This window comes from Ambystoma mexicanum, chromosome 1p (genome assembly GCF_040938575.1).
Source record: "Ambystoma mexicanum isolate Mex_15411 chromosome 1p, UKY_AmexF1_1, whole genome shotgun sequence".
NCBI lineage: Eukaryota > Metazoa > Chordata > Amphibia > Caudata > Ambystomatidae > Ambystoma > Ambystoma mexicanum.
The window spans coordinates 1,464,996,471-1,465,017,933 of record NC_090921.1 but is presented as its reverse complement, the minus strand read 5'-3'; the positions used below and the strand labels follow the sequence as shown (position 1 = coordinate 1,465,017,933).

Sequence of the window (21,463 nt, the reverse complement as noted above, 5' to 3'; positions counted from 1 at the left end):
TATGGATTGGCCATGGAATTAACCAATTTACCAAATTGGATAGGAACTCTGAAATCTTAGTATTGGAAAGCAGTACCTGTTCCTCTAAGTTTCTCAAGGCTAAAGTGTGTTTAGAGTTGTGGATGATGTCTTTGAAAACCACTATTGAGTGTAAATGGCAATATGGCAATATTCTTTTTAAGAGTAATGGCAGGTAGGGATGAATTGTTCTATGTAAGTAAAGCACTAAGTTTAGTAAATTGTAGGAATGATCTTTAAGATCAAGATCATATATATATATATATATATATATATATATATATATATATATATATATTTTTGTTTTGTTTTGTTTTTTTATTTTTTTTTTCTTCTGGGATACAGGGAGATGTTCCAAACATTGTATCCACCCAACAGTTAATATCGATATACTTTTTTTTTTTTTTTTTTTTTTTTTTTTTAAAGGACCTTATCGGATTGCAATTACACCTTGCAGATCTTCGCTAATGAAAAAACGAGCACAAGAATTTAAAAATGTTTCTCTGAAACAAGTTTATTAATCCAAGAATTTCCAGGAAAAAGCACTGAGGGGTATACACGAACTTTATTTTCAATTAGTGCAAACTATGGAAGTAATGGGATCATGGGGAAAAGGTTGAAGCCGCAGCCGAAATTGTCAGTTATGTCAGAAAGAAGAGATGATTGAAACAATAAAAAATTGGGTGATTGTCATTGGAGCAGGAGTAGTTATTTAGATTAGTATACAACTCTTAACTTCTTGCATCCTAATACATTGTATGAGAGACAAATGACCTTGGATTTTGCGTTGTCTAGATTTTTAATGTACGTTTGGAATAGGATTAAATCAAATCCAAAAACAGGTAAGTGTTCATCTTTGGAAATGCATGTACTTTATTCATGAAACTCTACCATCCTTTTGTGAACTTGTAATTCATGTTCAAAATGAGTTTCCAACATCAAAACTTTATTCCTCACATCGTAATATTTTGGTTTGTGTTGGATGCAAATGCATGTTTCCATTATGCTTATTCCTCAAAGTAAAACAAATGGTGATATACCCACGATCGCAGCATTTGGTCGAGTGGGGACTGGAACCCAGGTTTCATTATTTCAGCTGTTGGCAAGCTGGTCAGGCCGTCTGCAATGAATGAGTATGTGTGAGGTTCTCGCTGAGCTCTGGAATTAGGGTGTTTTTATTGGGGGTTTTTTGTCGGTTTTTCTTTTTCAAACTGCAATCATGTGATTAACCTGGCAACCCGACATAGAGAATGCACATTTATGTTCCTGGTAATTCTGGGTCTAAAAAGGAAAGGGGTTTCCAAAGAATACCTCTCACTACTCCCACCCCACTATCCTGTATCTGCTTGATGGCAATTTTGTTTTTGGTGCAGTATGGTTCAGCAGTAATATTTTGAGATCGCCCTCCATGGACTATTAATATATTAGTGGTGTTGTCTCGCTACTTGTGAAAGAACACTGTTTTGTGTTTACATTGAGCCCTCTTGCACTCAATAAGTAATGTCATCAAATTGAAAAGGGCACTTCCCTCTGTCATTGACAGTCAAGTGTCATGTTATTTTGTGGCAGAAGCATCCGTGGATAATTTATTGTCAGTTTTGTTGATTCACGGGCCATAAACCTTCCTTCCTCTGAATGTTTGTGTCTTGGTAACGCTTCGGACATTGAGGCAACGATCCAAATCACGACATTGTGTACTTTGTATGATGATACAAGTCATTCACTGCAGTGACTAATGTACAATGCGCTCTAAACGATGTACAGACCGTAAACATCGTAGAGCTGGCCTCATTGGGTCTGTAATATTAACAGGTGGGGTTTGGAGATTTTGACATAACATCTTTTGAATACTAGTGGCAAGTGGTGCACTTGAACTCCTGTTTGTCCCGTAACATATGTGATTGAAAAGCCACTTCACCGTAGTGAGGGAAGGCGGTTGGGGCTTCTCCTACAAAGAAGGGTTTGCCAAGTTTTGTGAAAAAAGCATGCATTTTCCAGCTCATTTGACAAGAAATAATGGCTTGTGTGTTTGATTTGAAGACCACTTTACAGGTTGCATGAAAAATTGGCCAGAGAAACGCGAGCCATTCTGTCCAGATGTTCTTGGCACAATCCTCGATGGTCTGCATCAGATAACATTCTGCAGTTCGAAGGACAGCTTTTAAACCACAAGCCTAAATGAAAGGCTGGTTTGTATTAATTGTTAGTAATGAGCACACATCTATTTGCGGACACTTCTGTCCAAATCGGGGGGAATATCCAGCATCGCAAGAGTATCGCACCCTTATCACTTCTGATCGACCCATTCATATTTCTTAATGGACCCCCGCCCCAAAACCTCCATCAGTACCTAATGACTCCCATTGCAATGCTCTGTTACAGAGCAACGTGTCTGGTCCCAGGTAGAGCCGTTCTGCTGCCTGGAGTTTGAACGTACATTACGAAGTGTGAGCCCTGGAAAGGTCAAATGGACTGGGCGGGTCCCATGTCCTACTGACCCCCCCTCACAGGCCGTCTGAAGCAAAAGCAGGACTTTGGCTTCCCGAGAGGGAGTCTGCAGAATGCGGGACCGACCTGTCATTTCGGAACATTGTCCTGGCAGAGGAACACCTCTTCTGTTCGTCAGCCTCATTGACATTAAGGGAGCCGAACGGGAAAGGTGTCCTTCTGCCAGGACCATGAGGGTGCTGAGCAGGATCACTGTGCTCCTGCCTGGCACCCTCATTGTATGCCAGCGGACCACTTTTCCTGTTTGACACACTCATGAGGGTGCCGAACGGGAGAGGTGTCCCTCTGCCAAATGTCAGGGTTTTTCTTCAAAGAGCCTCTGTGGGGGCAAGCTGCACCCACCGCCCTGCACCCCTGCTTGGTACACGTGTCCCATCCATGAGAAGAAAATGTCTAGCGTTTGAGCCCAAAATGCGGGCTCAAATGGAATCGTTTGTCTTCTGAGTTAAGTGCTTCTACAATGCTTCCATATGTTCTGGTCCTGTCCTTTTCCACTGAATGAAATGACATGAATATACAGGAAAGGGGACATGGGAGTAAGACATGGCCCCCCCTGTAGTCTGTCCATTTGTTGGACTCTCTAGTTATGTTAAAAAAAGCATAATGCTTTTACTCTGGTCCACAAAATATGGATTCTGTGAAGTTTAAGGTCTGGGATACTAAATGGCAAAACCGGATAATGGACTTCACCTCTCCACGATTAGGGGATAAAAGATGTTTGTGTTAAGTGAAAAAATGAATGAAAGCAGGAGGACCAGCTGCAAGGTATCTGTTTCCTATTTGTTTTGGGAGTGGGAGTATTTGCCTATTTTTAGGGAGTACATGTAGCTGATACACCCCTTATCTGTAGGGGTGGCTGACTATCTTTGATGTGGTCCTCTGCAGGGAAGACTCTGCCTGTAGACGTTTTCCAGGTGCCGCCAATGTAGGTAAATGCTGAAAACTCTTTTCGACTTTTTCTCTTTAATCAAGAAGCTTGAATCAAAGAGTGGATTGAGCAGATAAAGAGGAACTGCAGCAGGGCAGCTCAGTATAGAGGCTCTGATTAGCCAGTCTGAGGGTACATGTATATTCAGAAGCTTTTGAACCACATCAAAAATGCCCTGAGAGAGAGGATGGTGAAAGGGAGGCGAACATGGGATGTGGATGCCGTAGCCTTTATCCATTACCCATGGGTTGGAGAATGGGTTCCACATGAGGAGAAATCCTCCCTTCCCACACGAGTACGAGGAAGCCAGCCTTTTCCGATTACGCATCTGGTCTTTTGAAAAGGTCACCAATGCAGACAATATTGGGCCCCCACTGTCCTACACTTCAGGAAGGACCTGAAGACTCTACTCTGCAGAGCATCATACGAATCCCAGGATTAAACTGTAATTCTCTCCATCTGAACCCCCATAGATGTTCCACCCCCTCCTGCACCTGTATGTGCTCTTGCGTGATCTGGATGCACCATGCCTTGAAGATTGTCTATCTGTTTTTCCCTCCTTGCATGGTGGCGCCTCAATGCACTTGGAAAAACTGCAGAATCGTCGTCAGTCCTATTTGCTGTTTTCATCACTGTTAATTGTATTATATGCACTTGTTCCATGAACCCACTCTGCCCGCGCAGACTTGCATCATTCAGAAATTCTAGGGGCTCGGAATGACTGTTCCCCCCCCCCCCCCCTTGTTCCCTCCCTCCTTGAGTGCTTTGAAACACTTACTAACCCTTATTAAAGATAAAGCGTGTTGCTCCCACCTGCACAGGTCTGTAACTGGTAAATGAGGCTTCTGCTTGATAGTAGGAGCTTCTAGGAGTATGTGTTTTGAAAGAACTTCATTTTGGTCATGGACTTTTGTTTTTTGGTATTATGGGGGAGGGGGATTTATCGCATCACCCTACAACTCCCTAATTTCCCCCCCCCCCCCTCCCCCCACCAATTAAAAATGGTTGAATTCTGCTTGAGCAAATTTGTAACCAAATTGAAAACTTTAAAAATAAAAAAGTACTTTTAAATGACTGGATACCTGTCCTGTCTAACCCATCTTCCATAGGACCTGGCCTAGCAAGCCTGTTTCCACCGCTGGGGCAGCTGAAGTTTTGCATGCATTTCATGAGCAAGCCATTTGCTTCCCCCTCCTTTAGATCACTGTTCTAATCTAGATCCAAGATGGGGATTGGGGGAGTTGGACGGGTGCCTGTGTCCTGTTTTGGGAGATGTAGGATCCAGTAGAAGTACCAAAGGTGATGTCTTGGGCAGTGGAAGTTGGAGAAGAGGGCGGGGCAAAGCAGAGTGGGTGCCATTGTAATGCTTTTTATAGCGCTTCGGTAGACGTAGCTGGAGTCTGCTCACCAGGCGTAAATGGATGGGACCAGCGGGTGTACCTCACTGAAGTATACTTCCTTGGATGAAGTGTGCATAAAGGTTTACAATTTGATGAAGACACCCTCCTCAGACTAAGACTAGTTCATCATTGCCTCCTTTTGGGGCCCAAAAGAAGAACCTGCTCAGATTCCAGCTCTGGATGTGGGTAACACGATGTCTGCCAAGTTTCTAACCCCCAGTAGAGACGACTGGTAAGGCTGGGAGGTCAGTAAGAGCACTGAAGTTGCCAGAATCCAATCTAATTTGAGGGAGACTCACATAGAAAGGCTGCCATTGGGTAGCAGTTGGAATCCTTAACAGTGCATCACCCTGGCAATGGACATTTGTGCTCCCCTTATTTTTTATGTTCAAAGAATGAATCCAGAGAGGGGGTCTTGTAATGGGCATCTGGTCACAGTGTCTAGATGTGGAAGGGATGACTTCCTATAGAGGAACCCGAGACCCATCATCTGGTCTGGCCCGGTATTCAAAACTACTCTTTATGTTTGAGGTAACTGAATATTCTTGTGGTCGGGGAGTAGATCATGTCTCCTTTTGGAATTTTGGTTTCCTCAAATGCTTAGGTTGTGAACTCGTAACCAGAATACCAAAACCCTCAGGTGATTTCCGAGTGATGGGCCCAGAAAGGCTCACAGTCTGAGTCCTGGTTTAAAACATTGTCCTGAAGACGGTGACGATGTGGACCTTGCTCAATAATCAAACTCTAGAGTGAGTTATCCGTTCATGTAGATAGGAGTACAATTTTAGCCAAAATCAAAAAAAGGGAATGTAAAATGGCAAAACCAAAAGGTCGGGATAGTTTCTCTTCAATATTGGGCCTTTCTCCGGTTTTCTTTCCCCATTACAGCTTCCCCAACAAAGGTTTCTGCACAAAATCCAACCCCAAAATGCTCTGCATTCATCAAACAACGTCCTCGTAATATTCCTCCTCAATCTCCTTAATTTCTTTGCTTGTTTCCTCCTCTTGTCACATCACTCCCTGATTCTTCCTGTTTCCGAATTGTCTGCCCCAGACCACCTTTCTTCAAACAGCATTCAACTTGACCACTTTCTTGGGCGCTTTCTCTCTCCTGATTGTTATAGCTTTCTTCACTCTGCTTATTTCGTCCTCCATCAGCGTATCTTTTTTATTAGTTCGTTACAAACTTTTAAAAATACATTATCAATCCATCTGTTACATCAACTTCGAAACTTGTGTCCATTTAACTGTCTAAATAAAAATAGAATTATTTTATTTTTTAGCATCAATCCTCAGAGTTCCCTTCCTATTGGTCTCGCATCTTCGGCCTTTCACCAGTGCCAACTAAGCACTTTTCTACTGTCTCCAAGTAGCCTGTTAAGGCAATGATTAGCTGGTCATTCTCCCCTTTGTTCATTAGACCCCATGCTTCTTCAGTGTTTGTTTATTTATTTGTATAGCGCTCCTGACCCAGGGGTATATGTGCGCTTTGAACATCAAGTTACAGGCAACGTTAGGGAACAATAGTACAGTAGTGAGGCATATGTATAGTTGACAAGAAAGCAGTTAATACATAGATAATAATAGGCAAACATAATAAAGGATACATTTGTACATTAGGTATGCATACATACATGGTTGGTTATTTGTTGAGTAACCAGGTGATGACCTTAGTTCTGAAGGGTTGGAAGGTGGGTGTGGATTTGATATCCAGTGGAATGGTATTCCATAGTTGTGAGGTTAGAGCTGGGAAGCTGGATCCACCAGCTCTTTTGAGGGAGTATTTGGGCACCGTCGGTTGTAATGCATTGGAGGATCTAGTGGTTCTGGTATTCTGTCTTAATGTAAATTTGTTAGTGAGAGGGCGGGGCTAGGTGGTTAAGAGCTTTGTAGGTGAGGCATATGGTTTTTAGGTCTATTTTTTGTTGGATGGAAAGCCATTTGCATGAAATTCTTGTAGCTGAGAGATGTTCTCTTCTGGGAATATTTAGGGCGGCACGGAGTGCGTTATTTTGTAGAATTTGCAATTTATTGATTACCGTTTTGTTGGCGCCTACATAAAGGCTATTACAGTAATCCAGTTTGGATTGAATGAGTGCTCTGGCTAGAGTGAGGCAGTTGTTGGGGGAGATCAGCGGTTTGCAGGCCCTAAATCAGTTAACCAGTGTAGGCAGTGGCTGAGGCAGTCGTATTGATTTGTTTGGCTAGGTTGGTATTCGTGTCTAGGTAGAAACCAAGGGTTTTTACACTCTTGGGGATGGTGTTGCCGTCAATGGTGAAGCTGGTGTAGCTGGGACAGAGTTTCCGGATGGTGTTGGGTGAGCCGACAAGGAGCAGTTTGGTCTTGTCATCATTCAGGCAAAGGCCATGTGTGGCCATCCATGCCTGAATGATGGAGAAGACTTCATTGATCCAGATGGCGTCCAAGTTGTAATTACCGGATAGGGTGAGGAGTATCTGGGTGTCATCTGCATAATTCGTCTAGGTGACACCCAGATGGTCCAGCTTGTCGAATAGGGGCTTTGTAAATATATTATACAAAGTAGGTGAGACACAAGATCCTTGTGGGACACCGCAAGTAATGGGGATAGGGTCGGCCGCTGCTAGAGGTGAGAAGACCCGCATGGTCCTATTGTCCAGGAAGGATTGGATCTATGTGACCGCAGAGTGGGAGAAGTGTGCTGCCGATGACAAATGGTTGCACAGGATTTTATGGTCAACCAGGTCAAAGGTAGCGGAGAGGTCGAGGAGAAGAATGGCAGCCTTACCTTTTATCTTTGAGTTCATCTATCTGGCACTTGAGATCAACAAGGGCCGGTTCTGTCCCGTGTTGTGGTCGAAAGCCAGATTGGCGAGTTCCTAATAAATGGTTTGTCTCGAGTTGATCCTGGATTTGTAGATAGGCCACTCTGTCGAGAATTTTTAGTAAGAATGGGACAGTGGTAATGGGTCTATAATTCGTGGGTATGTCTGGGTAGAGGTTTTTTTTTTAGTAGTGGTTGGACCCAGGATTGTTTCAGATTAGTGGTAGGACCCAGGATTGTTTCAGATTACTAGGGACCGAGTTATTGGAGAATGACAGGTTTATTAATTTGGTAATGAAGGGGGAGAGATCCCTGGCTTCATCTTTTACGACCTGTGCGGGGCAACTGTCCCCCTTGCAATTCGAGGGTTTCAAAGATGCTATAATTTTTTTGTACCTCCGGTATGGATACCTTTTTGAAAGTAAAGCCTGAGCTAGTGGCGGTAGGTGGAGGAGGGGTGGAACTGGAAGTAGGGCCATGAGTGAGTTGTTGTCAATTTTGGTTTGGAGCCCTGAAATTTTGTTAGCAAGAGCATTCTGGATCCCTGTGCACCAAGGTTTATCCTTGGTGCAAGAATCTGTGGGAGGAGTTGGGTTTTCTACTTCCTTTAGGATGTTAAAAAGCTCCTTTGTGCTAGAGCTTGCCTGAGCGATCCTGGAGTTGAGAGATTCTCTCTTTGCGCGTGTAATCTCATTTCTGTTGAGAGTGGAGATATTGGTGAGATTGGTTCTGTTATTTACTGAAGGCACTGATTTCCGTAGTGCTTCGATTTTGTTGACAGAGAAGTTTGAGCTCCAGGGTGTACCATGTATTCAGGTGCGCTTTTGGTTTCCCTTTGCGCATTTTTAGTGGGGCAATGATGTCGATGGCTTGGGCCATGGAATCATTATAGACGTTGACCAGTTGGTTCAAGTCAGTTGTAGCTGCTGCTGCGTTCAGAGTATGGGTCACCAAGGGTATTAAGGCTTCCGCTGTGATGTTACTCTTTTTCTTAGTTGGACAGGCAGGTGCAATAACTGGCCTTTTATGCTCTAAATTGCTAGTATTAATGTCAAATGGGAGGAAGTGGTGATCAGTCCAGATGAGCTGTACGGGATATTTCATGGTAATGTTGCAGTTAAGGGCGGTTTCCCAGTCATGGATTCTGCCCTTCGAGTGGGTGGGTTTGGAGCAGAGTTGTTGGAGGCCATGCTCCTCTAATGCCGTGGCCAGGGCAATGGCTAGGGTGTCGAGAGGGTCATTAAACCCAAGATTGAAGTCTCCAAGTATAATCATTTGTGCTGACGGTTTGGAACTTTCGGCAACTAGTGAGGTGATGTCTTCCTCAAATGAGCCAGGTGGGCCCGGGGGTCTGTAAATTAAATGCAGCGCGATAGTGCTCTTGGGGGAAGTTTGTAATTTGACTGTGAGATGCTCACATGATTTAAGTGGAGGAGAGGAGGCTAGTCTAATATCAAGCGAAGACTTAAAGATGATGGCTACACCACCTCCTCGAGCGTTAGGTCTATCTGCTCTGAGGATGGTCTAGTTATCAGGTATAGCTAGGGTGAGAGATGGTCCTGCATCATCATGCAACCAAGTTTCGGTTACAGCAAGGAAGTCCAGGTTATTAGTTAGAATAATGTCGGCGACTTCTATGGAATGGGCGACTAGTGATCTAACATTTAGAAGAGATCCTTTAGGAATAGGAGGGGTGGAATTGATAGGTGTTACAGTGTGATTGTTGGTCTTATTGGGTAGTTTGGCTGGGCGTTTGCTAGTTCTGTGGTGGGTTCTGGCACCAAGTCTAATGTTCCAATCGGTAGGGATGAAGGTAGTGGTTCGAGAGACGGTTAGGTTAGCGGTTAAGGAGGTGCTGTAGTCGAGGGTGGGGCATGATGCTCTCATGTCGGTAGGGTTCCACTTGGAGATATCTGAGTATATATTGACTGGGACATCAGAAGAGTGTGCGTGGCCATAGATAGGATAGGCGGATTGTGATACCGGGAGGAAGGCCGGTGTGGTAGGCAGGAATGGTGTGGGGCAAGTGATAGGGTAATGTCTTGGGCAGGCAAGTCTGGCTAGACCATTTTTGTGGGCTATGTAACTATTGCCAGTGCAGAGTATGTTGCTTTGCATAACACAAAAGGGTACATGATCGCGGTAAGGCAGAGTAGCATGCTAAGGCTGGGATGACATGCAGAGGAATGGCGAATAAGGGACATTGGTGACATAAGGTACAATACTATTCAGATGTGGACAGGAAGCGACCATAGGGCACAACACAATTCAAATGTGGTCTGGAGGTGACCATAGGGCACAGCACATCTCGCATGCACTAAGATCACACATAGACTGGAGTACATCAAAGCACCCGAGTATGAAATCGCAATGGGGGGGCACACATGTACTGAAAAGGGTGCATCAGGGCGCCTAAGTTTGAGATCACAGTACAGGGCCAATATGTACTGAGCTCACACATTGAGTGGGGTGCATCGAGGCACAGGGTCCGAGGTCCTGTATAGAGCCTGCCAATAGGTTAGGAGAGTAGTGTATCTTTAGGTTAGAGGCAGGATGATGATGCACTGCAAATGTCAGAAGAGGTAACGTTCCGGTGTGATATGTGAGGGGCAGATGGGTTGTGGGCTCAGCGGAACGTTGATGTTGCTGGCGCAATGTTACCTTAACGGGTGAGTCTGGAGGTCCAGGGGGTCTGGCAGACTGCATAGTCGGCAGTGAACAGGCTGAGAATAGGCACCAGCCTTGTCCTCGAGGGCCTTGGATGGAGAGGACCGGCTTCGCCTGCTGGCGACCAATGGCAGGAGTTGTAGTTGCAATTCCAATGGCCAATCAAGTTGGGCCAAGACTGCTGCTGTGTGCCTGGTCAGGCACCGATCGGAACTAGCCTAAAATGCGGCGGCCATCTTAGAAGGGGGTACCTTGTGTACCACAATACTGGAATCGAGGCAAAAACGTGCTCTTATTGATGCAGGGAGGGTGCAGGGCTGCCTAGGCTCTTAGTAGGGCATCTAGGAATGCTTGTATGCATTCGTGCAGCGATTTAGGAATTTCGAACTTAGGTGGCAATCAAAATAGCGCAATGTGACCACGCTTACCAGATTTCTACAGCTGATCTGGGATGGCTTCTGTGTGTCTCTGCACACCTTTAGGATCTTCACTTTCTCTAGGTGGATAGTTCATAGCTGTTTGAAGTGTGTACAATTTAGAATCGGACGTTACAGGGATTCCTTGGCATTCGCACAGAACCGACATAGATCGTCTGTTGCCTCCTTTTTCCAAAGATTTAGTACTTCTTTTGTTCGCTACAGGTTCAATCGGAACATAAGGAATTTTTTCCTTTTGTTATTACAAGGAAATCTTTCTAGATGTTTTGGGAGCTTATTACAGGCTCTCCGCTCCAGAGGGGCGTGCTTCATACGTCTTATCAAATCTCCACTCCTTAACTTTCACAAAATTGTAACTCATTCGCCTACTCCTGCTGCAGTAGTCATTTCCCCCATCTTAAAACATTCTCACCTCTTTGACAGTCTACCCACTGTTGGCTTCACACCATGCTCTGGTTCTTTCCATTCTCACTCTTATGGTCCATTTTGGATCTCTTCTTTCCGATTCCCCTCTTCCGACAGCTTTTACACCGCCTTCACACCACGCTCTTGTTCCTTCCACCCTCTTTGTCCTTGTTTATGCTCCATTTACTTCTCTGTAGCCGCCTCTTCAACACACCCTTCCTCATTGCTTTCCTTTTATCTGGATATCTCCTCCAATCTCTTCTCCCGCTCTTCACTTCTCACATTCCTTCAATTGAACTTCACTTTCTTTAGCCACCGAAGCTTCCTCCAAAGTTGCTCCTTTTTAGTCTCCAAACATCCACAAATGAACTCTTAACCACCCACTTCCTTCCCAGAATGTTCATTCTTTTTTATAGTGGCTCAGTTTTGTCCTTGGGGGGGGGGGGGGGGGGTACTTTTTGCCCATTGTTTACTGTGCTTTAGTCAGATCATCTCTTTTCATTGCCAAAGGACTGGCTTGTAAAGTGGGCGGACTGAGCTTGTTTCAGGCTCAGCCGCCATTATGGGTTCTTGCTGAACAGTTTCTGAACCACAGTGCGTGTCTCCCGTGTATGTTTGCCTGCTCTCTCTGTGCCAACACGCTGATGTAATAGCAGCCAATTGAGAAACGGAGTCCGGAGGGCTGGCAAATGGTATTCCAGTGACACATCTTGCGTCACTACTCTGGGTACATTTTAGTCTTGAATCCTAGCTCACCCCATGTATGAATCCCATGGCAAACTATCACTGCACGGTCGGGCATTTGTTTGCTTGTTAGGCGCTTGTACAAAAAAATATACTGTTTCAAAGCGCCCAAAATAATAAGCTGAATCCCCTATATCATCCCCGGGCGCATTATCCCCCCCCTTAGCGACCCAATCATTGACCCTAAGAGTCAGGCATGGACTTCATCACAAGATTTTCGAGTGCTTGACTGCTGCCTCTGGGTTTCCCTCAGAAGCAAGTCGAAGAAAAACCTTGGTGTCCACATCACCGGTATTACCCACTGAAAGGAATGTCTTCATGTTGCCTTTGGTAGTGTAGCGGGCAGCCACTGAGGGCTATTACTGGCCCCCTCTCGCAAAGATGCAGGCAAAACCACGTGCCATGTCGCCAAACTGAAAAATGGTTAACAAACGAGTCTCCTTCAGGACTACAAATGGCTTTTATGGTGCCTCTTCAGATGCTCAAAAGATGTTGTTACACCATGTATGGTCTGCACCCTAAAAGGGTGTCATAGCAAAATCTCTGACCTTGAGGCGCAGTACAGATGTTGGGAATGAATCGCATTAATTGAAGAAAGAAAGAATTGAAAAAAGTAAAAGCGAGAAAACTTGCTGCCATGCTGAAAATGGGTCTGGTCCTGCCGTGCAGAAATACAGGCGAGTAAAGCTAGAGCAGGGAGCAAAAAGACTTCTGATGTCCTGTTCAATTTGGAGCAGACATCCTGTAAGTATGTCAGCAATGGTACGTGTTCGGGAAGACTTGTATAACAAATACATGGGAGACATTGAGTGGTTGTTTACATAAATATTGATTTCAAAGTCTGAACACCTCCTGCCTCAGTTTGCGGGTGATTTGCGACGCACAGGATCTGGTCCTGGTTCACTATGCTCTGTAAATGACATTTTTTCCTTTTCTCACACAGAAAAGCTTTCTAGGCTGGCACCTTCTGACTGTCCTCACCTGGTGCTTCAAGCCATCTCTGGTCCCCTAGCTGCAGCCACTGCCTCCACTCTCACCAATCCTATGGATGTGATCAGGGCCCGGGTGCAGGTAAGCCTTACATGTTGTACTTTCTTCTGTGCATGGTAGCCAATCTTGAATGGCAATGTTCCTCACTTCAGAGCATGTCGGATAAGCATGTTTCCCCAATTCTTAGCATTGAACCGGCAGCAGCACAGAATCTGACTTTCTAGTCATCCCAGATTGGATGAGATGATTGGCTCTTTCTGACCTGGGTTCCTCGAAGGACATCGGTCACAGAATGCTCCATTCCTTAAAGAGGAAAAGGTACAGGCTCTTGAGTTAGTCCTGACCATAGTGCATTTGGGAGTGCCTCAAGGCTCCATCTGGTCATTCGCCTTATTTATTTACAGAAAATGATCTTCATGATTAGACATCCTGGCCAGTCAGTGGTCTGCTTCATATGGAGATCAGTAAATTAAGTGCTATAGCTAGACACTTTTTGTGACTGCAGATCCCATTTAAGACTGGAGTTCTGCGCCATTACAGTAGCCATATTAAATTCCTATTGATCTCTGGATGTAAGAAACCTCAATTGATGGCATTCTGGCTCTGTTTTTTGCCATTTACTGGACCCAATCCTGTCCAAACGCATGACCTTGCTTTTGTTGCCAGTATAAATTGATGGGGACCATAACATGTTTTCGACTACAGGCTGAGTTTAGAATACTGTCTAGAGTGTACTTGAGCAACTTCATTGCCACCCATCCAAATCTCGTCTCTCTCACCCGATGGCTGTGCTGCATATGGTAGCCTGGTTAATGTCCAGAAAAGAATATACGACCACATTCTGCTAATCCTGATGGTCCTCCGTTGTCATTGCATGGAGTCTAGGATTCTTTTAAGTCTCATGCCTGACGCAGAATGTCGTTTCATCTAAGCACCGCAAGCTATTGAGCTCAGACGATTACAATCTCAGGAAAAGTGAGAGCCGCCACTCACCAGTAGTAAATGCACGGTGATGGTAGGGATGCCGGAATTTAAAACCACACAAAAAACCATTTATTTGAGATATGCAACAACCTTTTTGCCTTGGTGTAAATGTAAGCAAAATACACATTAGAGATGTGTGGAAACATTTTATTCAGCCTGTATGCTTTTTATTCTCATCAAACGCTTTTTCAAATCATGTACGGTGCTCAAAAAGAAAAATGGAAACTCGCCGCATTTCTACGAGTGTTTTACAGCGGGCATATCAAGATGAGACTAGGAAGTAGAATATGAGAATCATGTTAATATTATTAAGCTGCTTATCTAAAGAAAAACTGTCAGTCCAAAATCGGGGATAGAATTTCCTAAATCAAGTCAATTGCATACATAGAGAAATGGCAAATTAATACTTTGCATAAAGAGAGGAGACTCCCAGCAAATGCCTGAATGGGTGACCTAATGGATAGGACCACTGTCGCATTTGTTTACCTTCAACAACCATTCAACTCCCTGGTCTCTTACCCCCGCTAGATAAAAGGGAAGGCTGCCAGTGGTTTATTTGTGCAGTAACAGTCATACACCGGTATAGAGACATGGAACGGGGACGGGAATAGGTTCAGTTCCAAAGACGTTGAAGGTTTAGGATTTTCTTTTTTCATTTGATCAGTGTTTCATCTTTGTTTTCGATCGCTTGAATGCATGCAATTAGCATTTCTTTAGGTGATTGTATCCTATTTTTCACATGTGCATGCTAGAGTGTGCTTCCATGGCCGCTTAAGCAGATGATGGAGGGTGGGAGTCTGTGTGCAAAAAACATACTTTTTATATGTCAACTGCAAATGTACAACCTTCGCATTTATAGAAACCATATTGAGGGGTGGTTGTGATGTTTGGTTTTGTGGTCTATCAGGCGGGATTGGTTTCCCTTTTGATCGTAGGTAAATGTCTAGTGGCTCGGTTTACTGAAGAGTTGGAGCCCACACCAAAGGGTTGTATTGTGGGTTAGGTTACCACAGCCCAAGTTAGTGGCCCCAAGCCAAAGAGAAGGCCTCCGATGAGGGCAAAGATCATCTAGCACTTAAATTACACTGACGGTAAGGGCTCTAATGTTATTAGAGCTTGTGATGGGTGAGGCAGAGCCTCACACAGGGCTTCCTGTGATCTAGCTTGTCCATCTCTTCTTGACCAGTGCGTGGTGTGTACACAAAAAAGGAGTTCAATTCAACCTGTACATGCATTTTGAGCCTACATTCCAAGTTTGCAGAGTAACTAGAGAGCTGGAAGGTTCGAGGACAAGTGTGAAATATGGGCTTCTACTGTGGGATCGTGGATTCCAGAGCCTGTAAAGATATGAAAACATGCACTTGCTTTCTTCTACCGTGATAATCAAAATGTGGTCTGTAAAGCCTCAAACCATAGACAAAGTGTTTTTTTTTTTTTTCTTTTTTTAAAGAAAGTGGACGTAAGTGGTTCATACCAGTCATTACCCCAATACAAGATGCATAGAAGGATTAGAAATGACTCGTTCCTTGCACATCCTGTGTGCCAGTTCTAGGCAGTGGATGCTTTCACTTTTCACACATTTTAAATCGGTTCCAATTTCTGAATTAAAATGCAATTTAAGGAATGTGTGCACAGTCCGAGCCCTATTTCCCTGTATTGATAAGTGAAAGCGGATGTGTTGCCTTCCCCTTCACTTGTGTCGGAAAGCTGTATAGATGTGGTCCTTTTTGTTTTCTCTTAATTAAATCTTTAATAAAACCGTAATTAATTCAATAATTATGTGCACCTAATTAAGAGCACAATTCTGTAGAACACACAATAGTTTTTTTGGCCCATCCATCCTGTCATGATCCTGGTGTATTGAATTTGTGCCCCTATTGTTTAAGAATGTGGCTATGGTCCGGCATGGTGGACTTACTCTTTGCTAAAGAAATCGGTTATCATGCTCTCCACAAAGTCAGCAGTGGTGGTTTCTCCAATTGACTTTGGCACACCAACAGTTGTAATGTTAGTTGTCCCATGTGCCCCTGAAGATTCTCATTTTTCTGCTGAATGGGTTTGACAGAAGATTGTATCAGTTCTATCATTGGTGAGATGGTGTTTCAGTGATCCTTATGCCTGATATCCTAGATTCTGCTGCTGTCAAGTGAGTGCCATGATTATCTAGACACGTTTGTGTTAGAGCCACTTTGCATGAGCGTCAATCCATCTGGGTGCTAAGCCGTGAAATGGCCATTTTTAGGTGCCACACAAGTCCACGCGTTGATTTTGTGCATGATGGTAATTGGTCTCAAAAACACTAGCTCATACTCGCCATAGAGATCGGGCAGGCATGTGATTTGCTGCCCTTTGCCATTACTGTAAAATGACCCACATTTTCGTGGGTGATATTTAGACTACATGGTGCGTTAGTAATTTTAGACCGTGTCACACATTACCAAAATGGTAAGTTTTGATTGACACAGTTCACAACTCGCTTCCAGTTCGACATGCTTCCCCAGTGACATTTTCGTTTAATTTATTGGGGGGACAGGTTATATTTCACAAGGCTAAGATATTTCTAAGAACGCCAGAGGAAGGAGAGGCCCAGCTCCCTTTAGTTATTTGTCAATGCTCTCCCAAGTACATAGACGCTTACAACAAGGCTTTTAGTCACAAACCATGTGATGGTTCACAGGGTTGGTGCCAGGGGTTCTGGCATGTGGGACTATCAACCTTTAGTCGTCCTCCCCAGTGAACCACCCCCGTGCAGGCACTGGCACCTGTGGGACTCTGAGCAGGCAGGTAGACGCACCTGGAAGATTGCTGAACACTTAACCACCAAGTCGTGAATGGCCACAATCGGCCCGTACAGCATGGAGCAGGGCTCGTCTCGACTCCACCCTGACACACAATCTTCAACGATATTTCCATTTTCAGATTAACTCCTCTGGCATCAACAAGGATTTATGATGAATTCGGTCAAACTCGAGAGAGCGCTACCATCTTCAATTGCGATGAACATTGCCCCCTCGAGCTCCACAGCCACGTACCTTCCAAGAGCATCTTTATTTCTAATACGCACATCTGGGAACACTTGTGTGGGACTTAGTGGTGCCGTTAATATGTCTTCACGCCTCACCATGTTAATAGAAAATATTTTCCCATCTAGTACAGGGCTAGAGTACGTTTCTCTTGGGCCAAGAAGATCAATGCGAACAAAGGAATTATGTTTGACATTCTATAACGTTTGCATTTCAGCATTTAATAACCGTATTTTATTTCCTACTAGGCTGTACTCTGTACTCATTTAGAAGATATTTACTTTTATTCATATGTACTTAAGAGTGATATGATATAGCGGGTTCTGCAAGGAGCAACCTAACTGGCCGTTTTTCCTATAATGGCCTCACTCTTTCGCCTGGCTGAACTGCTAATTCACATTCTCAGCATGTATTGAGAAGCTTTGCATGAACAAAGAGCTGCTGCTCTGTTGGCACCACCCAGCATTGGACCAGTACAAAGGTTCTTTCTTGTCCTTACTTAACTGCTGTTACTTATTATCCAGCCTTAACCCATTGGGTGCTCTTTTTGTTTGTGCACTCAGTGGGGACCGTTACTTTGTTCGTGGCAGCGTTGTCCGCAGAGCCGTTTATAGAAAAGCAAATTGTGTTCATCACTCGAGTGCAAACAGTTGTCTGTGTAAGCAAGGGAAGGGTCATGATATGTTATTTATAATGCGCTTAATACCCAGAGGTTTCAAGGCACGGACCCGGGGATCGAACTGGTGTTGCTCCGTGTCATCTTGCTTCCAAGGCGAGCACGTTGCTGCTGAGCTATCCTCCCGAGACAGATTGCCTCGAATCTGTCTCGGGAGTATTCAATTAATGGATTCAGTTAATACATTGAAAGGCATTCATTAGGCATACTTTATGGAGTCAAACATCCTGGTGTGCCGCTTCGATTTGGTGAAGTCATATTCTGGCTTTGCATGTGAGGCAAAACCTAGAGAAGACGGATCTTTCCCTAGCCACAGTGTTCCGTGTCTGTGAAAGTATCTAGCAATGAGCTGTTAGATGGACAAATCTACAAATTCCAACTTTTATTTGTTTTTTTTGGTATGAAGCCAAGCACGCCTCTGATACAGCTACAAGGTGCTTGGCAGACCGTAACCAATGGAGAAAAGATGCTTTTTATTTTTGGTGACTGAACGTGAAGCGTAAGTTGGACGGCAGACACCTCCAGAGGGAAGATATGAGATGAGAGGAGGAAGGTGCTGCAAGAAGAGATGAGCAGGAGGAGGTCTGGTTTAGTGAAGATGATCTGAGATTACAAGGTGGGGGCAAATTGGCAATTTCATTTCGAGGTCCTATATAGCAGTTTGAATTGCAAACGTTCTCTTCTAGTCAACCAAGGAATACGGTACTCCAAACTCGGGTGGATGTAGTTCTGTTTAGAGCATGCAAGGTTAGCTATTGCTGCATAGTTTTGGACGATTTGCAGTTTGTGCATAGTAGCTTTATTTGCCAAATGGTTTTGACAGCGTTGCTCTTAAGGAAGATGCACGTAGAAAGGGTTTTTTCCGTACTTTATTATTATTTTTTTTCTTTTTTTTATTATTATTTTTGTTAAACTCGCCATAATATTGGTGGTGATTGCTTAACCTACCCCACTGATCTCAAGATTGTCAGGCTATACCGCACTGCTGATCTCCAGTGAGGGCGAAACCTGTATGTGTGTGTGTATGTAGGCATCATCTTTTACATTGTGTCACACAGCACCTTTAGTGCAGTGGCACAGGGAAGTCTCTTAGATTTCCCATGGTTTAACTACCTTCTCTGGGATGAACTAGTTTCCCAGAGCAGTAAAGTGAAATTGACTTTACTTACATTTGTAACTTTCTAGACCCAGCACACTATCTTACAATAGGGTGCTGTAGGGGTTAGCTAGTATCCCCTTTTGTCTAACTTCTAAAGTAACATTTTTATGTTGCCCTTTTCTCACTGAATGTCTGGTTGCCGTGGTTTCGTTTTTACCACCGTGGTGTGCATTTACCATGGGCTGCGTTCACAGCTGCAGTAAAGCACTCAAGGGTGCCGTTTTTGTCAAAATGGCCCTGGTTTTTTGCCATTTCCTTCTTGAGATTTACTCTGCGTGCCAAACCAGGTTTGATCCCTTTGTTTGTTTTGCCTTTGGCAGGCTTCACGAGTGAAGCCCGCCTCTGGCTCCAGGGTTTCTGGGGTAGGCGGGAAGTGAGGGAGGTGCCCAAAACTCCCTGTGCTTAGTCTCCTAGGAGACCCAAATGCACTGTGTGATTGGCTGGCTGACTGTCCGGCAAAGGCATCCACCCTGCTGGTTGAGTGACCTCTAGGCTGGAATGAAAGGTAGAGAACTGTATAAAAGGTGAGTCTTTTGGCTTGGAAGGCAGAGTCGACCACTGGATGAAGGAACTGAAGAATTACTTGAAGAGGACGCCTGCTGCAACTCCTGGACCGTTGGTTTGCCAGGTGAAGCCCTGCTGCAGTGCAGAAATGCCAAGTTTCGCATCGACCGAGAAGACCGTGCAAGGACAACTTATCCCCTTGAGTTGGTGGGACCAATCCACTCCAAATTAAGCCACCTGGACATCCATCTCGGACCTGGTTGAATTTCCAGAGTTGCTGCTGTAAACCGTAGAGCCAGGGAGAGGAACACCAGTTTGTGTGCATTGCTTTTGAGTTGGCCAAGAGCTCCAGGAAGATCCTCTGGACTCCCATGAAGCAGGGCTGACGAGCCTGAGCCCCACCCTCCTCCAGTCCCCCTCAATGGTTCAGGACACCAGAGGCAAGGAAAGTCCATCTTGACGGCCAGGAACCGTGGTGTTAATATTTGCGGTAGACGCGAGGAGCTGAAACACTGAACAGCCACTGAAAGTGAAGTTTGCCGGTTGCAAGTTATGACCATCCAAGTGCAGTGCAGGAGTCCCACCAATGTCCTCCCTCTTGTCCCCACGACTGAGGCCCAGGAACAGATCTGCACTGCAACAGGAGTCATCTGCTGCATCTTTTCTCCACTTTAGTCATGCAGGACATTAACTTTTGAGTATGTGAATGTTAATGAGAAGAATTGGTGCACATCTAGTACACATTTAAATATAATGGGCAAAGTGCTAGCGTGCATCTCATGTGGAATTTAGATTTGTGATGCAATGGGTACTTGCTCCTGGTTCCCCAGCGGTAGCTCCTGCCCACTGGATGATGACACCCAAGAACTGTTTTTAACTTCAGCTCATTGAATCTTTATTCTGAACCCTGTTGAGGGGGTCATGTGACTGGTTTGAGCATGCCACCATCTTTGATTGCTTTTCAGTGTGTGTTTGCAGCTGGCTGGGGACAAGACGGCTTCTCTCTCCGCTTCTTTGTTGCTGAATGGCTTTCCCACCAGAGTCTAATAGTTTGTATTTTGCACACTACAGGTGACTGAGTTTGCAGAGTATTCCCTTTAAAGATCTTCCACACAGGTTGTATGCTTTTGGGCAAAGACTTTTATTGATCCCCCGAGTCCTGGTGTACTATCCTCCCAGTGACTGCCATGAAGAAGATAACTGAAGCTTTCAGTTGGCGCAGGAACCAGACCTGTGTTGCGTGGTTCCTCTGCCTTTCGGGTTCCCCTACAACCGTTCCGGTCTTCCCACCCTCTTCTGTGCACTTACCAGTGTGTCTCGATCGTGCCAGGGACTGCAGTGGCTCCACTGTGGCTCCTTGCTGTTGGACTACATATCCCAGGCGGTTCCCTTGCTCCAGCCTTCTCGCCAGGGTGTTTGCTCTGCCTCCCGTCTCTGACTCCAGCCTTTCCATGGCAGACCTTCCAGGGATGCTTCTGCTGCTTCCTTCTTGGTACGGGATTCAAATCTCTCGGCTCTTCTAGGGAGGGTCTCTTATTGGTGAGTCCTTAACTGTTTGTCGTGGTGAGGCCTTCTTCATCCCTGTATGCAATGGAATTCACATGGGTACTCCCTACTTATCCTCCTCTCAGTCTAGGGCAGCAGGGTGGAATGTTCTACCCTACACAGATGTATAAGAGGGATGAAGGACTGTATTACCCTTCATGGGGTGAGGGAGGTGGCAAAGGGGTGGGTTGATGCCAAGTTCTCCCTAAGGTGTTCTCCCTTATCTAATAAGGGGAGCGGGGGAGTTCTCCCATATGATTTTCCAACGATGCACCACCCACAGGGGGACTGGGCGCACCGCCCTGGCCCCATGGGAAGGGTCCCCCACCCCATGGGAGAAGGGATGACATCTAACAATTTGTGTCACATTACTTTACCAAAAATCATAAGCTGTAGAAGAGACTTACCACAACCATTGACCCCTCAATGACCACAAACCAAGGGACCTCAAATTATTCTGCACCCCAATCATTATACTTTTTTTTAACCATATTTATTGAAACACTTCAGACTGCATCTTCTTGATAATCTGATGTTGATAAGCAGCTTCAATGAAAGCTGCTAAAGGGGTATTGATGTTTAATAGATCATTATTCACGTGGTTAAATTGGGGATGTTTCAAATCTGCCCATACAGGCTGCAAGCAGAACCTTAAGAAGCAATTTTCTGCA

General features: G+C 44.8%; 1 protein-coding gene across 1 annotated transcript in view; it reads left to right on the top strand.

The window, feature by feature from the left end:
* SLC25A44 (solute carrier family 25 member 44) overlaps positions 1 to 21,463 on the top strand; it is a 62,062-nt gene that overhangs the window by 14,860 nt on the left and 25,739 nt on the right. Inside the window, exon 4 of the mRNA XM_069607116.1 lies at positions 12,855 to 12,982. Coding sequence (XP_069463217.1) covers positions 12,855 to 12,982 — 128 coding nt within the window. The remainder of the gene's footprint in view (positions 1 to 12,854; positions 12,983 to 21,463) is intronic.